Source organism: Ceratotherium simum, chromosome 6, assembly GCF_057802395.1.
Source record: "Ceratotherium simum simum isolate JZ-2026a chromosome 6, ASM5780239v1, whole genome shotgun sequence".
Taxonomy (NCBI): domain Eukaryota; kingdom Metazoa; phylum Chordata; class Mammalia; order Perissodactyla; family Rhinocerotidae; genus Ceratotherium; species Ceratotherium simum.
In genome coordinates this window covers 8,484,423-8,505,354 of record NC_141905.1, presented here as the reverse complement: position 1 = coordinate 8,505,354, position 20,932 = coordinate 8,484,423, and the positions used below count along the sequence as shown (strand labels likewise).

Sequence of the window (20,932 nt, the reverse complement as noted above, 5' to 3'; positions counted from 1 at the left end):
CAGCTCCCGGCCTCTCGCCAGCCCCAGGGGTTCTGTGCCATCCTGAGTTGTTTTCCTAAACCCTGCCTACACCTTTGAAAAGTTATTAATTCTCCTCATCTACCTAGTCTGAGTCTATCATCTGCTTCCTGTCCAAATTCTGACTGATACATAGGGGATCTCCCAACTAGTACACATTAAGAAGGGGACCTCATTCTCAAAATGGTTGGGAACACTATACATCTGGGGGAAACTCTGCTTTCAGATTCAAGCATGAAAACTATCTTACCAATGCCTTTCTATTCTCAATATTTTATTTATTCAAGAGATCACTAAATTCTTTATTTCTTTTTAAAAACAAGTTACATTTTTATATGGAATGACTCCAGGCATACATAGATTGGCGCTGCTAACAGGAGAGATACGGTGGCATTACTGAGCTATACCAAGTATGCTTCCCAACCCTCTTTTCCTATCTGACCTCGGGTGTCAAAATAAGGAAGGCACCCCCCTACTCAGGCCCCAAAGATCCTTCCTCCAGTCACTGCTGCTCCCCGAGGAATTCCAGGCTCTGGCCCCTGAAAAATCCACCCTCTCCCAGCACTGGAATTCCTGGGCTGAGAAGCTGCCATTTGGAACAGCTACCACCCATCAGGGGCTAGTCCTTCCTCAGGTAAGCTCAATTTCCTCCCTTCATTCCGAACCTATGTGTGGACATTTTGTTTCTCCAAATGCTCCAAGCTAAAATTCTCACTTGGCTCAAAATCTTCCTTACCTCTTTGATCTGAGAACAGATATTGAATGACCGACTCACAACGCCATCAAGACATTCATGTACGCCCACTACACACACACACCGCCCCACCCGGGTGTGTCTGTCTGTGAGGCGGAGAGGGGGGTACAGAGATAAATAAGCTCTCTCCCTATTTTTCACGTGCCGACAGCCGTGCCAGACAACCAAGAGATCACAACGCCGTGGCTACTGAAATGTACCGCGGCGCTCAAGCCGGCTCTCTTCCCGAAGCTTACTCTCTCTTTGGGGTCCACGGTTAATTGTAAGCATTCACATTCGCACGGCCTATTCGCATACCTCTCTTTCTCTCTTTCTGGAACATGTCTTTTAATTCTTATAACCGCCTTACTAGACACGTATTTTTCACCAGGACTGAAGCGCTGGCACCAAGACACAGGTGGTCAGCAGCCGACAGCACCTCCACGCGCCGCCAGCAGGCACGTAAAAAGGCGGGGCTGCATCCCTCCCTCAAACCACGTGGCCTGGCCCGCAGTGCCAAATAAACTCGGCAGCTGGCGCATGCGCCGTAGGCCCCACCCGCGCAAGTCCGTCCCGTCACTGTTGGGGGCGGCGCTTACGGCGAGCAGAAGACGCGTGCGTCGCGGCCGGTCGTTGTCGAGTTCCACAGCTGCTGGCGGCGGCGTCGTCTACGTTTGCGTACTGGCGGCCGCGCGGCCCAGGGGTGAGTGTTCGGGCGGCCAGGTTGAACGTCGGTGGGGGATGTCTGGGCTCCGCTGGGTTCCGTAGGCGGCCGCGGCTGCTGGCGATAGTGAGCTCGTCTATCCGCGGGGGCGGCCGGGAGCCGGCCTTCAGACCCGGCGCGCGCCTTGCGCGCCGGCCTACCTGCGGCCGGAAGTGACGATGCGGCGCGCGCTCACCTGGGCCGTGGGCCACAGGGCCAGCGACTAAGCGTCAGCTTCTCGGATTTGTGTCAGGCCCCCGCCCTCAGCACCAGCCCGACCCTGTTTGATCTCGATTAAAATGCTAGAGTTGTTTGTTATTTGAAAGAGAGAATCGGGGTAAAAGGAAGTCAGGCGTTTGGGTATTGATGTTGTCAGTTAGGAGTATGTGAAGGCGGATTGAGCAGTCCGCATGTAAATACTGTAGCATGATGACTTCCCACGTAGCATCCATCTTCACCGCTGTCACCCTGTTCCAAGCTGCCGTCACTTTTCACCTGTACGTCTCCCATCGTCTCCTGGTTGCGCTGTTTCCTCCAATCTGTTATCCATACAGTAGCCCAAGTGGTCCTTTACAGACATGAATTCGGTCCGCCCTGTTTAAAACTCCTCAGTCACTCCATGGCACTTGGAGTAGAATCCAAGCTCGTGATGTCCCCGGTCTTGTGTGATGTAGCCTTTGCCTACCCGTCCATTTTCACTTAGCCCCTCCCCAGCTATGCATGTATACAACCAGACCTCCAAACCAAGAACCAGTTTCCCCGTGGACCCAGTGCTCAAAGGGGAGGCCAATGAAGGTATTGTTTTTCCACATGATTAAGCCTTGCAGATTGTTAGAAGATATTCTGTAAGATTTACACAATGAATGGAGCCCTTGTCAGCTCCTTAACTCAGTTATTCATGTAAAATAAAGTAAAAAAAAGTCTCACTGTGCTCCAGCCTTCCGTTTTCCCCAATGCACCAGCTCTTACCAACCTTAGAAATTACATATGTTGTTTCTTTGCAAAATGTTCGCTCCACTTTTGGCCTGGTAACTCCTGTTCATCCTTCAGATACTGGTACAAATATCACTTTTTCAGAGAGGCCTCCCTGACCCACACCTGCCTCCACAATGTCAGTTAGGTTCCTCTGTTGTTTTGTTGTAAAGAATCCTGTACTTTCCCCTTATAGCAGTTGCCACGATTACATTTGTGTGTGTGTGTATATATAATATGTATAAATACATATTTATATATGTAAATATGTATTTGTATATATAATTCTTAAAATGTGTGTCTTCCCCAAGAGACTCTAAGCTCTGTGGGGACAGAAACTAGTTAACCTAGTACATTGCCTGGTGTAAGTGATTCTCAAGTATCTGTTGAATGGATGATTTTTTTTCTCACTTCTGAAACTCATTACCTTCTGATGAGCACCTTCTGGTTTTCAACTCTCATTCCTAGAAGACCTGCTCTTTGGTCCACAGTCACTCTCCCATTGGTTTCTTGACTTCTTTCTGTCTCTATCTCCCCTCACCCCCTTCCGGCTTGTTTTTTTTTTCAGTCCACCGAGCTTGGACCCCAAGGGCAGTTACTTGAACTACTCTCCTTCTCAGCATCTTTACCCCATGCCCTCTGTCCTTCTGCTACTTCTACTCTGAAAACCCCCAATAGTGACATTTCCGCTAGGACTGCTGATTACTGAGGGTGGAAATTGTATGACCTTAGGAGTTGTTGGCAATCCATGGTTTTGGGGACCAACCTCAGGTGGGCCCTCCACGTGTATCACCAGTGTTTGTTCCCCATCTGCTTTTCTCTTGTATAGGACATTTATTCCAGATTCTTATTCTTCTCCAGCCCCCATCCCAACCTTGTCCCCTGACTCAGGAAATGTGCAACTTTCCTACCATATAGGATATTTTTTCTGTGGTCCACCTCAGCTTCTCTCCTCTGCACCTATAAATTTAGGTACATCGGGAGTCATCCTTCTGCCACAGTCAGAGAAAGATGTGTTGTGCCTTCTGTTTACTTCTGTACTTAATCTTTCCCTGCTGCTGTCTCGTACAACTTTCTGTGTAGGTTATCTCCCTACTCCCCATCCATCTATTACGTTCTATAGTTTTTCTTGACCTAATTTTCCTCCTCCAACCCATTATTACTTTATCATTCTAGCTGTCTGCCTTCCACAGCCAAGCTCCTTAAGGGGATAGGCTACCCACGAGTGGCCAGTTATTCCATCTCCTCATTTCTTAACCCCCTACAGTCTGGTTTTGTCCCCATTGCTCCACTCAAACTTATTTTACTAAGATAACCAGTGACCTGCTAACTTCCGAACCCACTGGACCCTTTCTGGTTTCTTTATGTGGACTTGCCATATCATTTTCCACTTTTAACCATTCCCTTTTCCTCCTTTTCTATTGCTAGAAGTTTTCTCCAAACATCATTGTTTTAACCTTATCTTTGTCCTACAGTATTATTACTTAATATTTTTGATGAATTAATGGCTTTTTTTCAACTGGAAAAGAGATCCTTGCATGCATACAAATAAGAACAATGAAAACAGGGTTGTTAAGTTCCAGCTAGTATGAAGGCCCTGAGCTGGAATCCTGCCCTCTCTGTTGAAAATGGAGACTAGCTGATGATAGTGCATCAAGTTGATCCTTTCTCCTGAAAATAATCAGAAGGCCCAAAAAAGGAGGAACTTACTTTCTCTGTTATTCACCTTTAACCCTTTCAATGTTAGGCTCTTTTGACTCTCTTAAAGGATCTCTGGTACCCATAATAGCCCTGGGATGCCTGGGGCTGTTTGCTCCACTCTGCTGATGCATCCACATGTTGTCCAGACCTTTCTCTTGAGCCCAGATGTGCATTTGTGGCTGTGTGCTGGACATGTTACTGGCAGCTTATAAGTTCTCCACCAGCCTCTTCCCTGCTTCCCATTTGCTTCCTTTCTGAGATTCTCCCTTTCGTGACTGAATTCACCAGTGACTCATTGTCCAGACCAGATTTATTATTTTAGACGCCTCTCTGAACCTTACTTCCTTTCAGCATATACTGAGCACCTCGTGTGTATCAGACCCTGGGTTTGGTGTTCAAATCTTAGCTTGTACATGTTTCTTGAGCTCCAGACACAATGCATTGTCCTTTCATCTGTGTCCACATGGCCTGTTGTCTGTGCCTCCCCTACAGACTGGCCCCACTGTGTTGTTATTGACACACTTCTCGTCTGCTAGAGAGTGAGCCACCCGGGGCAGGATGATGCTAAGATCCTGGCATCTTTGTATCCCAGTGCTTGGCTGCTGGGATTGTTTTATTTAATGAGGAATGAGTGGGGCTTATTGGGGGACCTTGTGGTCATTTCACAGAAATAAAGTTGCAGTGCTGAAAGAAACCTTAGTTTATTCACAGTTAAATAAAAAGCAAGGCTATCTCTTGGTTATTATGTTGCTTTTAAATGTATTTATTGGGGCCGGCCCGGTGGCTCAAGTGGTTAAGTGCGTTCCGCTGCAGTGGCCTGGGGTTCGCTGGTTCGGAACCCCGGGCGCGCACTGACGCACCACTTGGCAAGCCATGCTGTGGCGGCGTCCCATATAGAGGAAGATGGGCACGGATGTTAGCCCAGGGCCAGTCTTCCTCAGCAAAAAAAGAGGAGGATTGGCAGATGTTAGCACAGAGCTGATCTTCCTCACACACAAAAAAATGTATTTATTATATAGAGTTATACAGGCAGTATAATGAATACATTTCCATTTGAGGAGTTCCTGAGAACATGGAGTAAAATGTGCAAGTTCCCCTTTGTTCCTCCCTGTTCTTTATGCTTCTTCCTCCCAACTGTTGCAGGTTTAGTGTGTGTCTCCAGGTCACTTGGAATGCATTCCAGACACACAGATGAGGATTCACATTTTTCAGCGTAAATTTCATTTATACTGTGACTTCACTTTACAAGACTTTTATATCATTACCACTGAAAATGTTTAATGCCTATATTAAGCTATTAAAAACATGCTACAGTAAACATCTTGGTACGTATGTATTTCTCTGGAATAAATACTTAGTCATGTGTGTTTTAAATCTTGATAGATATTGCTAAATTGCCTTCCAAAAGAGCTTTACTAGTTTATATACCCACCAGCATTGTGTGAGGGTGGATCTTCCTTGTCAGTACTGGTTATTATCAGGCTTTACATTTTTGTCAACCCAGAGGGGGGAAATTATATTGCGCATTGAAGTGGAGTTGTTTTTGAGAATATTTTAACCTTTCTCAGATTCTGATTTGCGTGGTGCTGTTATCTTTTGTTCAGAGTTTCTGTTTATTGGAGTAAATGTTCAACCTAAAAGTCTCTAGTGTCAGATTTGTACAGAGGCTCTCCTTACATCACTGAACCTATATATTACAGTTGATTGTGCTGCTGTAATGTAAATTACTTGTGCCATAATGCAGTGAAGACGCTGCCTTGGAAAGCAGCTGTCAGATGACTTCAGTTGGTTTGAAGACTCTTTGGGCGTCACTCAGGGTTTTGGTTGCCAGCTTTCTTAGCTCGCGACCCAAATGTCCTTTGTTGACGATACTGCATTTTTTCTTCTTTTTTATCTTTGGTTAATTTTTCTTATATGTTGTCATAACTCAAGAGGATAGCTTGTATCCTTTTTAAGAAAAATATTACTTGGAAACTTGAATTTTAGTTGGAAGGTTGTTGATTGATCTTTTGAGAAATCAGTCTGCTTTAATTATAAAATATTTAAGAAACAATATAGATATCAACTCTATGTAACCAAAAGGCTTATTGAAAATTTTCTTCCTTTTAGATAGTCTGTAGAGGATGCCAAATGAGAGAACCCCCCACCCAAGTCAAACTCAGGAGCAAGAATGTTTACAGAGTCAGTGTGTCAATAATAATGATATGGCGATCAAGCAAGAACATGATGGCCATGCGGAGGTGGAGGAAAGCCTCCCCGCTTGTTGGTCTGCCATTGGACCATCCACTTCTGCTGAGGGGTGTCTGTCGGAAGTTCCGAGGAGAGGGCCGGCCCTGCTGCATATTGACAGACATCAGATCCAGGCAGTGGAGCCGAGTGCGCAGGCCCTTGAACTGCAGGGGTTGGGTGTGGATGTCTATGACCAGGATGTGCTGGAGCAAGGTGTGCTTCAGCAGGTGGACAGCGCCATCCACGAGGCCAGCCGAGCGGCCCAGCTCCACGATGCGGAGAAGGAGTATCGATCAGTCCTGGATGACCTCACGTGAGTGTAGACCATCTTCTCTCTGATTGCAGAGTTTGTGTTTACATATGACGGAGAGATTCAGATAACAGCTGTGGTATTCCAGTAATTTAGGAGATTTATAGAACCTCTTCTTTGGAGAATGGAGTCCGTAAGGGCAGTCCTCGACCTTGTGTTGGAACCCCAACCCTTTTCCCCAGGAGCAGCATTGTATGCAGTAGTTAGGGTCTCAGTCTAGCTCACAACCACCTGTTTACACATAATGTCCTGGAGAGAAGTGCTGTTCTTAGTGCCCCAGAACTCACAACCGTGAGTACAAAATGGTTCTCAGGAGAAGTGTACCTAGTTCTGACGTGCCCTACTCAAGATATGAGGAACACATCCATCCCCTCACATTTCCCTCTGTGCTGTAATTTTTTTTCCAGTTGCCTGACCTAGTGTCAGTCTTTTGGAAATTTTTCCAAATTTTTCCAATTTTTCTCATTTCTAGAAATAATGAGAAACAACTCCTTGCTTTTCCTTTCTTCTGTCCTACTTTTGACTTTATAAGGAAAGATGATGTCTTGTGGAGACTTCATGTGTTTTAGGGGAGAAACAGACTTGAGTTCTGTTGAATGTAACACATTGGTGGGAAGGGGAAGGCTCTGGACCTGAGCTAGAAGGAGGGGATGAGGATTGAACTCCCTCGGTATTGCCAGTCTGCCCTCCCTTGGCCAGGCTTCTAGGCAGTGTCAGGCAAGCAAGAAAGAGAAGGAGAGGACTGGGTGGGAGGATGGTGTACTCTCAGATGGGGGCGGCTGGGGGAGGGGAGAGGAGGAAGGAATGTGGATTGTTGGCTACCCAATGGGGTCATAGTACAGGTGGCTGTTGGCATGTAAAGGACATGTTTTGTGCTGACAGTTTCCTGGTATGTTCTCTTGGCCTCTTGAGTAAGAAGTGTTCTCAAATAGGTGTAGTCTGACCTTCAAATGTGAGAACCTCAACTCCTTGTAATGCACACGTTTTACATTTGACCTTGGAAATGTGTCCACTCCATGCAGAGGTGACAGAGCAGAGTGCTGTAGAGTCACAAGGCAGGCTAACACACTAGACAGATGGTGACGTGTGGCCCTTAGACTGCCAGTAACTTGCGTTGATAACATCTTTTATCCTGAAATACACAAAAGATACGAACAGCAAATTACACTAGTGTCCAGATTGAATTTGTGTTTTGAAAATTGGGAGTTACAATTCAATGGTGTCTGTTTTAGGAGCAATGTATTATAAATTGGTTTTTTTTCTTTGCACTACAAAATGTAATGCTAGAGCAAATAAGTCTTCCAGTCATGTGAAAGAAAAAAATTGTCACAGATGTCTGACTTATATAAGAAAATGTTTAAGCATTTTTAGTTCTTTTCCAAACTTTGGGAGACTTCCATAATGGGCTTTAAAAACCCATGTATGGGTTGTTGATAATGGAGGAGGCTATGCATGTTTTGGGCAGGGGATGTATGGGAAATCCGTGTACTTTCTTCTCAATTTTGTTATGAACCCGAAACTGCTCTAGAAATAAAGTCTTAAAAAAAACCCCACAACAACCATGTATGCATTTTTTCTTATAAAAGGACAACTTAATTGCACATTATTTTAGCCCAGTCTCTTGAATAAAATAGACATTTAAAATGCTTATAGAATGAAGGAATCAGCTTACAAATGGGAATGAGCCAATTTAAATAAGGCAGATGAAAGAAAAACACGAGTAGTCGTCTTAAACTTCTGACAACCCTTCAAGTTCTCTCTGTGGCCAACAAGAACATGCATTCTGGTTTAGTTTCTTTTATCTTTTAGTTAATAGGAAGTAAAAGGGACATGTTTTTAGCATGTCTCTCTTTATATTGTACTATAAAAAATGTTACCAGAGTGGAAAACAGACATTCTATCTTATTTTTCAGGTCATGTACGACATCCCTAAGGCAAATCAATAAAATTATTGAACAGCTTAGCCCTCAAGCCGCCACCAACAGAGACATCAACAGGAAACTAGATTCTGTAAAACGACAGAAGTATAATAAGGTGACTCCAAATAACACATTAAGTATTGCATTTTTGAAAAAGTCATCATTTAGGTTCATTTAATATTTAGGAAGTATCCTGAAAAGTACTTAGAAGACATGAGGCAAATGTTTATAATAGAAAATTTTGAGTTCTTTTTTTATGTTTAATTTTTCAGATGTTTCCCTTTAGCATCCTTTGTTTTTTAAAATATACGCACACACATATCCATACATATTTGAGAAAAAGGTCCTCCTTGGGCTTTGCCTGCCTCCTCTGTTGTGTGTACTGTCATGGTCTTCCTTGTTTCACCGTTTCCTTTGACCAGACTAGGCTCCTCTTGGGCATGCCAGCCTCTCACTCAGGCTCCTTGACCTGTGTGAACTTGCATTTCTTTCTGCTAAGCTCCTGCTTGCACTGGTTGTCTACACTGTTTCCTGTTGAGACAGCCATCGCCCCTCACACTCTCATGCTCACTGTTCCGAGAGGCTGGCCTTGGCTGTTACAGTCATCACCCAGCCACGCTGACTGGGTCTGCACTTAGGGTTGTAGAACTTAAGAGTAGGGAGTATGTGTTACTTAATGACATTGTTTTTATGAGGTTTGAAACACTTTTTAGAATTTATGTGTGCTTTATGAAAATACATTGTAGTAGATAGGAATAGCTAGTTTTGATCATTTTATTTCTGCCGTCCAATATGACTAACAGCATTATGCTTGCAATTGGTTCATTGCAGTGAGTAGAGTCCTTGCATCTCTTATTTAAGCTCTGCTAGTGGGGATGTGTAGAAACTCAGTTCCTCCTTTTGCTTTCTACTCACCAGTCTGTTATCTTCACCACCCCCTCTTCTCTCACTTACTTCCAGAAGAGCTGCCCCAAGGTCAGAGCTAGCAGTGGCTTAAGGCAGCTGGGGTCTCCCCGAAACAGAGAGGGGGCGTCTGGCCTTTTGTGGGAGCGTGTGAATCAATGTGCAGAGACATTCTCTGACCTGTGCTTCTAGTGGGCTGGGTTTTCAAGGAGTGAAGAGGAGCAAACTTTAGGCCAATTTAGGTACTAGTCTAACTCAATTATCCCTTCCTCCTTTTCTTTTGCAGCTCTTTGATGATTAGAGATAGACTATTCAGAGAGAAAGGCTGTTTTAAATGAGATTTTGCTGAGAGAAAGACTGGAAGAGAAAACTGAACTGCAGATCATCACAACATGGCATTTACAGTCAGAATTTCCCCTCGCCTGCACTCATATTTGACATTTAAACATTCTTGACCTTGGCAAGAACCAGGTCCTATAGGCCTCATTAATTGGGGAGGCTCTAGGAAGGGGCCCATATCCGAGCTCTGGCGATATAGAGAGAGACAAGACAAAGAGGAGTCTGGGAGGAGCGGTGTAAGAGTATCCGAATAAATTTTCCTTTAAAAAGTTGTCATTGGGTAGAGTACTATAAAGGACAGTCATAAATATGGTAGGTTGTCCGAGAGGACAACACTTTCAACTGTTTAAACTTTTGAACAGATATGTTTATGTTTCTTATCCCTGCAGCCTGTTGACCTCATAGCCCCTTGGCTGCTAAGGTCAGAAACACAGAGAAGTTGAGTGATTGACCCAGTGAGTAAGGGTGGAGCTGAGTAGACAGTTCTACCTCCCAAGTCAGCTGAGAGTCAGTACCCATGAGCTTCAGTGCTCGGCACACAGAAAGCTGTGCCGCCCAGAAGGAGAGTGGGTGGGGACAGGGATGTCTGCCTGATGGGAATGCTTTGAGGCCTGTTTTCTGCTAGAAAAGTGGCAATTGCTCAAATAAGATTCTCTATAGTAATAGAAATGTATGGAATTTGTTTTATTTTTATTTTGCTCTTGATTAAAGTTTTTAAATTTTGTAATGCTGTCTTTTGTATTTAACAGTAAATCACTTCATTGCTGTTTTCTGTATTCAATATTTACCATTTAAGGAACAACAGCTAAAGAAGATCACAGCAAAACAAAAGCGGCTCCAGGCCATCCTTGGAGGAGCAGAGGTAAAAGTTGAACTCGATCATGCCAGTGTGGCGGAGGAGGATGCAGGTGAGGGTACTGGGAACAGTGTCTCTGTTCTTGAATTGATCCTGATGCCTGTAGTCAGTGGGGTGTCTCTTCACTCCTGGCCTGGGTCTTGAGAAAAATACATTTCTTTGCCTTAGTGTCAAAACAGATTTTGGAAAATTTTATTCTCTACACCTGCAGAACCAAATCTTCTAAGTCATATGGGGTTTTTAGAGAATGAAATTAAAATTTTTAACACAGTCTACTGGAGGCTTCTGGTGCATATTTAGTATTATGTTTAATAAATTAGATATCTTAACATTCTTGTGTAGTTAATTTCATAAAGACAGCTAACATCTTGATTGAATTACATTTTGTAAGCCCGCATCATCAATCAGCATTGTTAAAATTGCTTTCACATGCCTTTTTGGGACATATTTGGCAAGCTTTCCAAGCATCAGTTCTGTTGTTTAAGAAAAGACATCTTCATTCATATTGTACCATGGCTGTGATTTTGTTTATATTGCTGCCTTGGATGGGTGTCTTTTGGAAAACCTTTTGGGAAAATGCATAAGCTCTGAAACGAAATATCTTTATAGTCAGTGTTTGTGTGTGTGTGTGTGTGTTTAGAAATTGTTAGTAGCCGTTCAGTCATTTACTACTTGAAATATAGATTAACGCTTCTTAGCATTTAAGCTCTTCAAGCAAATATTTTCCGCTAGCTCCAGAAGTTTATTTAACAAGACAAAAGAATTATGAAGAATTAATTGAGACAATAGAAAAAAAATATTAGAGAGATCTGCTTTTAAAGTTCAGTGTCAGAATTCATTGGGTCTGCGACCAGTGCTTTCTGCAGCTGAGGTACCATATTTCTCATTGGTAACAGACTTTTTGTTCCTGTCTGGCTGCCTGAAACTTGCTGCTGTCTTTCACCTCCTATTGCTTCTTTGGTGAAACTTTGCCCAGGATTAAAAGCTACTTCCCCAAATCCAAAAGCCCCTTTTCACCCTTGCTCCCCTTGGCCTGTCTGTAGCAGCTGATACTTCCGTGCCTTGCGGGATCCCTGTCTCTCTCCTGGTTTTCTTTTCAGTCCTCGGACTATTTCTGATTAGTTATGTTTGGCCAGCTTTTCAGGTGTTATCTTAAATGTTAGTTATTCCTAGGATAATAAGAGGCTGAGCGCACTTCACTGCCTCTCCCCAAATAATCTCATCCACTCCCCATGGCTTTTGCGGCCACTTAGAGTCTAGTGTCTTACAAATCTGTAGACCTATGGCCTTGCCCTTTTTCCAAGTTCCTGGCGCTTAATATATGTCTCCATCTGGACCCCAACCCACACTTCAGACTCCTGATGTCTCTTATTGCCCTCCCTCCTCTGCTCTTTCTTGTCCCTGGTGCCATCTGTGCTGTTGGGGGTGGCAGTAGCACCGAGTGTAGGAGCCCAGGCTTTGTGCCCCCCAGCTCTGCATTGCCTAGGTGTAGACTTTGGCTGTGTTCCTTAACCTTCCCAAGTCTGTTTTGAATCCATAAGATAGGTATAAGTATAGTAGACCTTCATTTCTCTGCTCATGTGCTTCCCTGAGGTTTCCTTTCCCTGTTTTCCACGTAGTGATCTGTTTCATAAGCTGTTGTGAGGATTATCTGATGAAGAATCCTTTCCTGGAAGTAGGTGGGTCAACTTTGCAACAGTTGGCTTTGCTCCTCTGATCTAGGATGAGATGAGGTGCTCGTTATCACCTTTTTTATTCAGCATTGTACTGGGCAGTGTAGTAATGGAAGAAAAGAAATAAAAAGCATAAGGATTGAAAAGAAGAAATAACCGTCATCATTCACAAAATACACGATTGTCTATGTAGAAAATCCAAAAGAATCAATGGACAGTTTTTTGGAATTAATATGTGAATTTAGCAGTATCATTGAATACAAGGTCAATATATAAAAATCAGTCATGTATCTATATACCAGCAAGAACAAAAAATAAAATTTAATAAAAATGCCAATTATAATGAAAATTGAATACCTAGAAATAAATCTTAGCAAAAAATGTAGTTTTCTGCAATGCTTTCTACATTAAAAACTACAAAGTGTCATTGAAAAATTAAAGAAGACTTAAACAAATGGAAAGGTACACCATGGTCATGGATCGGAAGATGTAATATTGTAATGATGTCAGTTCTATCCATCTATAGTTTCAATGCAACCCCAATGTAAATTTTAGGGGTTTTTTTGAGGAAGAGGGTGTGGAGTGGGAAGTATGGGGTAAGGGTGGAAGACGTTAACTAACTGATTCTAAAATTTATATAAAAATGCTTTGGGCCAAGAATAGTGAAGGCAATCTTGAAGAACAAAATATCAAGACCTATGATCAATATAGTAAAGAGACAGTGCAGTATTGGCCCAAGGATAGCCAGACCAATGAGACAGAATAGAGGGTCCAGCAAACAGACCCCCTCCCCCTATATGGTCACTTGATTTATGACAGATGTGGCAGTGCAGTGCTGTGGAGAAGCGTCATCTTTTCAATAAATGTGCTAAGTTAATCCACATGAAGATAAAATGAATCTTGGCCCATTACACCATGTACAAAAATAAATTCCAAATGGATTATAGATCTAAATGTGAGTGGTAAAACAGCTTTTAGAATATAACATTGCGAAACATTTTCATGGTCTTGGGGCAAAGACTTAACAAGACAAAAATGCTCACTGTAAAGGATAAGATTTGATAAATGAACTATAGTACAACTAAGAACTTCTGTTCATCAAAAGATAGCAGTAAGAGAGTGAAAAGGCAAGCTGCAGAGTGGGAGAAGATATTTGCAGTCAAAGGAGTTGAGTCCAGAATGTGTAAAGAACTCCTAGAAATTTTTTTTTTAAAGGCAGATTGCCCATGAGAAAAACGGGCAAGAGACTTGAACGTTTTCTTTAAAAAGAGGCCATCCAAAAGATCAATAAATCTATGAAAAGGTACTGTAGTTCATTAGTCATGAGGGAAATACAAATCACAACCACAAAATAGTACTGCTGCATACCTGCCAGGATAGCTAAAATGAAATGGCAAGAATGTGGACCAATTGAAATTCTCAGACACTTTTGATGGAACTTAAAAATGATAGGACCCCTTTGGAAAACTGTTTGGCAGTGTCTGCTGAAGCTTAACAGACCCAAAGAATTATATACATGTATTACCAAAGGATGTGTACCAGAATATTCATAGCAACATTATTACTAGTAGCCAAAACCTGGAAACTACACAAATGTTCATTAACAGTGGGATGGAAAAATTGTAGTATAGTTACATAATAGAATACTAACAGCAGTGGTAAACAACAAACTGCAACTGTAATCAACAATAAGTATGAATCTCACAAGCATAATGTTGAGCAAAAGAAGCCAGACATGAGTACAAATATTTCCCTTTACCTAAAGTTCAAAGCCAGGTACAGCTTGTCTACAGCAGTGTTAATAGTCAGGTCAGTCATTATCTTGCAGTGGGGTAGAGGGTGGGAGGTGCCATGAAGGGCACATCGGGGAGTGCTGATAATTTCTGTTTCTTGATATGGATGCTGGTGTATGAGTATATTTTTTTTCTGAAAATTCATTGAGTGGTACACTTAGGATTTGTGCACTTTCTGATACATATTTTTCTTCACTGCAAGTTTAATGAAAAACTTGCTGTGGTGTTATTGGCCTACAAGAAACAAAGATTTTAGCATTTGGATTCCTTCCTGTTAAGCTTTACTACTTTTCATATTTTGGCTGTGGATAAAGTAATTTTGCCAGAGATTAATTTCAACTAATGAAAAAGGGATGATTTCTGATGATTATTATGGCTTAACTTCCAATTTTAGTTCATCTCTTTAGGCAGTTAACTTCACACATCTAACTCACTGCCATCCAGTAGACCGTTTTGCAATGGCGGAAACATTGTCTGTGTTGTCCGTTATGGTAGCCGTTAGCCAAATGTGTCTGTTGAGTGCAACCAAGGAACTGAATTTTCACCTTAAATTTAAATAACCACATGGTGACTGTCATATTGGGCAGTGCAGAGCTAATGTTTATGTTTTACCAGGTAGGTGCATGCTGTGATTCTTTAGGTGTCTGTTTTCACTTCCTGTCTCTTGAATTTGAGTCCATCTGAATGTTGGTATTAGCAATGACATAGAAACTTGGGAGATTGCTTCCTCGTTGGCTATGCTTTAATTAATAAGGAAACAGCTAAATTTATCTGTCTGTATGTACATGTGAATATGCGTGTCTTTGGATGCACAGAGAGTATATTTGTAATGCAGTATTTTGGAAGAGGTTATTGAGAAATCACCTTTTTGAGCAGGAGTATATTAAATGTGGTGTGATGAATGCTATAAATTTTGCTCTAGTCTTCATATATAATGTGCTTTAGTACATCAATATGTTTTTTTTAATATGAGTTATTTTTAGGTGCCTAGTGTTTATTGAACAAGTGAATATATCCGTTGTCCTCCTGAACAGTTTCATGCTAGCCCAATGCATTGTCATCCCTCTTTCAGAACCAGGGCCATCCTGTCTCGGCAGCATGCTCATGCCTGTCCAGGAGACTGCTTGGGAGGAGCTCATCCGCACTGGCCAGATGACACCTTTTGGTACCCAGATCCCTCAGAAACAGGAGAAGAAGCCTAGAAAACTAATGCTCAATGAAGCATCAGGCTTTGAAAAGTATTTGGCAGATCAAGCAAAACTGTCTTTTGAAAGGAAGAAGCAAGCTTTTAATAAAAGAGCAGCTAGAAAAGCTCCAGCTTCTGTCACTTCTGAGCTGAGCCCAACACTCAATGAAAACAAACCAAATGAGGGAAGCAAAGTTCTCTCAAAAACAGATAAGCGCTTGAAAAAGCACATCAGGAAACTCCAGAAGAGGGCTCTTCAGTTCCAGGGGAAAGTGGGACTGCTGAAGGGAAGGAAACCCTTGCAGTCTGATCTGAGGCCAAAGGCAGAGGGGGACTCTGAGAGTGAAGAGTCCGAGTACTTACCCACGGAGGAGGAGCGGGAGGAGGCGGCGGGGGCCGACTTGTCCGGAGAAGGCACTGACTGTGAATTGAGTCCTGTGCTCAAGCGGCCAAAATGGCAGAAGAAGGTCACAGTGCTGGGGAAGAAGGTCACAGTGCCGGAGATTGATGATGACTTTTTTCCAAGTTCTGGGGATGAAGCTGAAGCCGCAGGAGGAGGAGGAGGTCGGAAAGTGGTGAGACGCCGGGACGACGGAGATGAAGATTGTTATAAGCAGCGGTTAAGGTCAGTCTGCAGAGATTGTGAACAGATTGTTCTGCTTGCTTTATCTTAGGCGGCAGGTTTATTAATAAATAGGAGTTCTAGATCCAGCTTAGTATATTTAAGCTGGATCCGTTTATCCGAAGCCTGGGCTTCCTGTAGCCTTAGCCTGCTAGAACCAGCAGAGCCCCTGAGTCCTTGGTGGAGCTGACCCAAAATGCTTCTGCCTCTGGGTCTTCATTCAGATTTGTGGGCAAGTCGAAGAAGAAAACGTTAGGGGAAGGCCTGGGGCAAGAGGCATGCAGAGTTCCGAAGCGTGAGCTGTGTGCCTTTCCGCTGAGAGTGGTTGCCCTGCAGCGAGGCTCAGGAGGAAAAGATCAGCTTAGGTAGTGTATGCTGGGTGGTTTGTTTTTTCTTTTGAAGCAGGGAAGTAATTTTAGAGGACTTTCTTTCCAAAAAAGCTGAAATTTAGGCTTTAACGTGTGAAAGAATAAGCTCGCTTTCTTAAATCCCTCCTTCCTTGTCTTGCAAAAGTAGTTATCTACAGAATTATAAACTGCTGTCATACCAGAAATGTACTTCCTATGCACAGCATACACTTCATGTTTGCTGTCATTTTTTAAGCTAGAGCCTGACTGCGGCTCTTATTTCCGTGGCTTTATCAGTACATGACGCAGGTAAGATAGAAGGGAAGGTGACCGCATTTTGAAGTCAAGAAAAAATTGCACATTGCCACACATTTTCTGTGAGCCAAGAGAAGCAGTCTGTCCGCTGCAGGTTTCTCCACCATGTCCTTCGGAGCATGACCCTACCCTCAAGTCTCACACGGTAGCTTACTAAGAGCGCTAAGAAACTGAAAGGGATAAAGGGATCTCTTTAACAGCTTACTTTTTTAATTGCTCCCAAGATGGCTTTTTCCCAATTCTCAACAATTTTTTCTTATTACTCAATGTAGGGAGACCTAGTTGATTGTATTTCTTGTAGCTTTCCACTGGCTTTTGTGAATGAAGATTGATCTGATATTTTTTCTTCTGTTATTTAGAACTGCTGAGGACCCACGTCCATTCCCTAACCTTTTAAAAGTAGATGCAGCATATTCTTTTCACAAATAATTTGAGCACCTGTGACCTAAATCCAGCTCTTCAGAGCTGTTACACTCACATTAGTAGTACCTTGTGTAGTAATATGCAGTTGAGGAGTGGCTTAAATGTGTCATTTCTCATTGCAACTTTATTTTGTATATTTAATATCTGTAAAGTGGTTTGAGGGCTGTTTCTTAACACTTGAACAGTGAGCAGTGTCAGGCCTTTTCTTTACTGTAGAAAATTAATAAAAGTGTTAATCTCAACATGTTGATTATAAATGGAGCAATACATTCTTTCCATTAAATTGGGTCAATATTAAATATATTTTAAATATATCAGTATTTTGATAAAGAGCAATTTATTTTGATTGAATTTTAGATGTGGGTTTTTTAGATTTCATGGCAATAAGTTTTTTCTTAATAATGTTAAGATTGTAAAACTATTATTTCCAAAGCCATAGCATAAGCCATTTTTTTGCTCAAGTTACAGTAAATCTCAAATGAATTTCAGAAATATCAATAACTCTAATTGCCACCAAAATACTACAGCTCTTAAAATTCTACAGCTACAGTTATTAAGGCTGTTAAACTGCAGATATCCACATTGAAATGTTTGTCCTACATCTCCTTTGGTACTCTTTGGATTGGGGAGTGTTAAAAGAAAATAAAATGCTCAGAATTGAGAAATATTAAGAACATTTTAGAACTTCCAGTCACTGTATATTTTGTTACTTCTTGTTGCTGATCTTTGAAGACGGACTGAAATTGTAATGATATTCCCTTGAGTGAAGAAAAAGACCTTTAGAATTTCTTATATTAGCAATGGTTTGCTGATGGGTGATCAGAATAAAGCTCCATATAGTTTACAATGTAGAATGAGTTTTTCTTAGTGGTTAAAGTTTAGGAATATATACCCAAGCTAGGCACATTTTATTCAGCTTAAATATGTCTTGGTTGTAGCCCTGTCACTTATAATGTTCTTTTAAACTCTTGGAAGTGAAAGTGGGTGACTCCTGGACATCTCATCCCATTTTTTCTTTCAGCTTGCGAGTCATCGGTCTTTCATTAGCTCTAGGTTAATCCTTACTAGGTATCTGTTTTTAGCTGATGCTCAGTGGGAATTTCCTGTCAGGCCTTTTCTATAGCTTAACCATTTCCGGAACTGGATAATAACACTTATGATCCTACTTTCTTTGATTTAGCCTAAGTCCTCAGATCAGTCTTTGAAGTTTTAATCATTTTTTAACCTGCCTGTGTATTTTGCCTTTCCCACCTTTTTATCCTGCATCCTTCTCTGTACTCAGTTTCACTGAGGCTGTCTCCTCAGTGGTGTTCCCTGATGTTCGTGCCTCTGATAATGTACTAGGATGGATGAGCCACTTCTTAGAAGTAAATACTCTGTTGGTTCTTTTTCATGTCAGTGGTAATCAGATCTTATAAAACATCCAATATTTTTTAATTTTAATTTTGTGGTACCAAAGTTTCCATTAAAATCTGACTTTCAGTTGTGAGGTTTAGCTCTTTCTTAAAATATTGCTGCTTTAGAAAGCCCAGGGTGTGGGAGCTCCAGGAGCCGGATAGAGACTTAATAGAAATCACACACATTCAGTGTTTGAGTGATGTGTGTCCCTGACTTACACGTCATTTATCTTGTCCAGTCTATACAGCCAGGAGAGCCCAGAATGGCCTAGAAGACCAGACATTTCATGTGTGCTCCTTTCCCCTGCAGGTGATCAAAGATCAGCCGTCCTTGTTCCTCAGTGTTGTTGATTCATTTTCCAGTCGAGATTTGAGGTCAATTCCTGTTGTGTCGTCTTTGCTCTCACTTCGTGAATGTGTGTCTGCATTCTAAGACTGGCTTCTAGGGTTTCCGGCAAAGAATTTGCTGCCTTTTAGGGGACATGGGCACAAATAGAACCTAACCAGTGTGAAGGGACTCATGAATTCAGAGTGAGGTATTTGGGGAAGACTCTGTGGAGGAGGTCCATCCCAGCACAGGGCCTTGTCTGTTGGGTAGTTCTGATATGTCAATATGGACCTTAGGATGCAGGTTAAAAACTTGCCACATTTACCTCAAAACTGCAGGTGCATCATTGAAAAGGAAAACACTTGCTTTGCTTTGGAGGTGCATTGTTTCCTCAGGGGTCTCTTGGATTTCCTTGGAGATTGGTGTGGTGTCCATGGCATGCAGAGAGGTGTGCCTAGCCCAGTTGTTGAACTGTGTCCATATTAGAACAGGGAGGGCACATAGCCCTTGCCTCGCCTGCCAGCTCCCATCTTCAGCAGTGGCAGTCTGTTCTGTTCAGGGGGAGACTGAGGCTCTGTTTGGGTTCCCTGGGAAAGAGTGCCACAGTCCGTTATTGATGTCTGCCATGGACATGGGGCCAAAGGGGGCAGCAGCAGCATTCATGCCAGCTATTTGCCAACCTTGAGATGTAACACAGACAAAAAAATGTCACCAACTCTCGCCTCTTTTGCCAGCAGCGGTCAGCGTTGCTTGGGTCAGACTTGGGGCGTAGGTCAGGCTGCATCCTGAGTAAGGGGAGGCACTTCAAGGAGGTTTTGTCTCCTGCTGGCATGACTAACGTTGGCGTTTATAATTTGACTTAAACCCATACCCTGAAGCTCTTTGTCTTTCCATTTGGCAGCCGTTATTGTTTAAATTGCTAATCTAACAGCCTCTGTTTCCTTGGTAATGAGCACAGACTAAAGCCAAGGTTCCCAGCCCACGGGCTGGTTCTGCTGAATCACCTGGGAACCCCACTATTGGAGGTGCTGATTCAGAAAGACTAGCACCGGGCTACCCGGCAATGTTTTTAGAAAGCTTTCCCAGGTGATTCTGATGCACTGTCAACTTTGGGAACTACTTGATGTGCTTAAGACGATTTTATATATTATTTTCTTTTCTGAGGCTACAGCTTTTGGCAGATTCAGTTTGTGTATCTCTAAAATCCTGTTTTATGTCCCCTGCATGATTGTTTTTACATAAGAGAGGGCCCAAAGAGGAACTTTGGGGTCAGTTCACTCAGCTAAGTGCTGTACATAATGGATCATCTGGTTCTTATCAGGGTGTGTGCTTCAGAATCCCTGGGGAGCATCTTCAGGGCTCGGCCTGGAGTAGCTGGGGCAGCAGGTCAGGGTGGGAGGAGCTGGGCACTGCCCGAGCTCCCACTGATTCTGAGGTGCAGTTGGCACTCTTCATTATCATAGGCCCTTCCTATGTTCCGGTTTGGGAAACCTTTGAGGCGCTTGGAAAGGACTGTTGCTAAGGATGTTGGGGTTTGAGTGTGTAATGCTTTTTTCTCCACTCCAGCCCAAAGTCAGCTTGGTATTGCTGCTGGAATAAATTTCCATCTTCCTCTCACCCCCTAATCAGTGAAACACGGTGGAGTTCAGAAACAGACTCTTCGGTAGGTGGGGCCTAAGTCTCCTCAGATTACTTGGTACTTGGGCCAAGCTGCTGAGATCAGAGACTGAAATGGATTTGAGTTGGTACCGCCAAATGGTTCGAAGGCTTTCTACCTTCCTCTCTGCCCCTGCCTTTCACTTTTGATGATTCCTTGTTTTTTTATAATGAAATTATGGTAATATTAAGATGAAAAAAACTACGTACACCTCCATTTTTGTTATTTTCTACATTTCACTCCATTCTTTGATCCTCTTTCAGTTGTTCTAATTATGGTAGGCTGTACAACACTTTATCATGGCCCTTTCAAGTTGATCATCTTGCTCATGATCTCACTGTAAAGAGATAGAGCTAGGATTTGAAGCCGAGACAGGGTTGTGTAAATGTCAGTTTCCATCCGTTTGTGGAATGGGGTGGAATATGCAATATCTAGATGTGACCACAAGGTGGTGCCAAGAATCAGCACATAGCTGCCTCTACCTCCCTGGACTGGAAATCAAACCAGA

General features: G+C 42.6%; 1 protein-coding gene and 1 long non-coding RNA gene across 7 annotated transcripts in view; one reads left to right on the top strand and one right to left on the bottom strand.

The window, feature by feature from the left end:
• LOC147916755 (uncharacterized) overlaps positions 1-1,455 on the bottom strand; it is a 40,836-nt gene extending 39,381 nt beyond the window's left edge. The window contains exon 1 of one of the 2 annotated variants that reach the window (XR_015552430.1): positions 1,351-1,455. This is a non-coding gene — a long non-coding RNA (uncharacterized LOC147916755). Of the gene's footprint in view, positions 1-1,069; positions 1,309-1,350 lie in introns of those variants that run through there. The other variant, XR_015552429.1, reaches the window with a different exon arrangement.
• The window catches only part of ERCC6 (ERCC excision repair 6, chromatin remodeling factor), an 83,959-nt gene continuing 64,398 nt past the window's right edge, over positions 1,372-20,932 (top strand). For 2 of the 5 annotated variants that reach the window (XM_087431834.1, XM_087431832.1), the window contains exons 1-5: positions 1,372-1,454; positions 6,237-6,669; positions 8,580-8,700; positions 10,624-10,735; positions 15,222-15,960. In XM_087431834.1, coding sequence (XP_087287960.1) covers positions 6,251-6,669; positions 8,580-8,700; positions 10,624-10,735; positions 15,222-15,960 — 1,391 coding nt within the window. In that variant the 5' untranslated portion in view covers positions 1,372-1,454; positions 6,237-6,250. Of the gene's footprint in view, positions 1,455-5,270; positions 5,453-6,236; positions 6,670-8,579; positions 8,701-10,623; positions 10,736-15,221; positions 15,961-20,932 lie in introns of those variants that run through there. The other 3 variants (XM_087431833.1, XM_014789002.2, XM_087431835.1) reach the window with 3 other exon arrangements.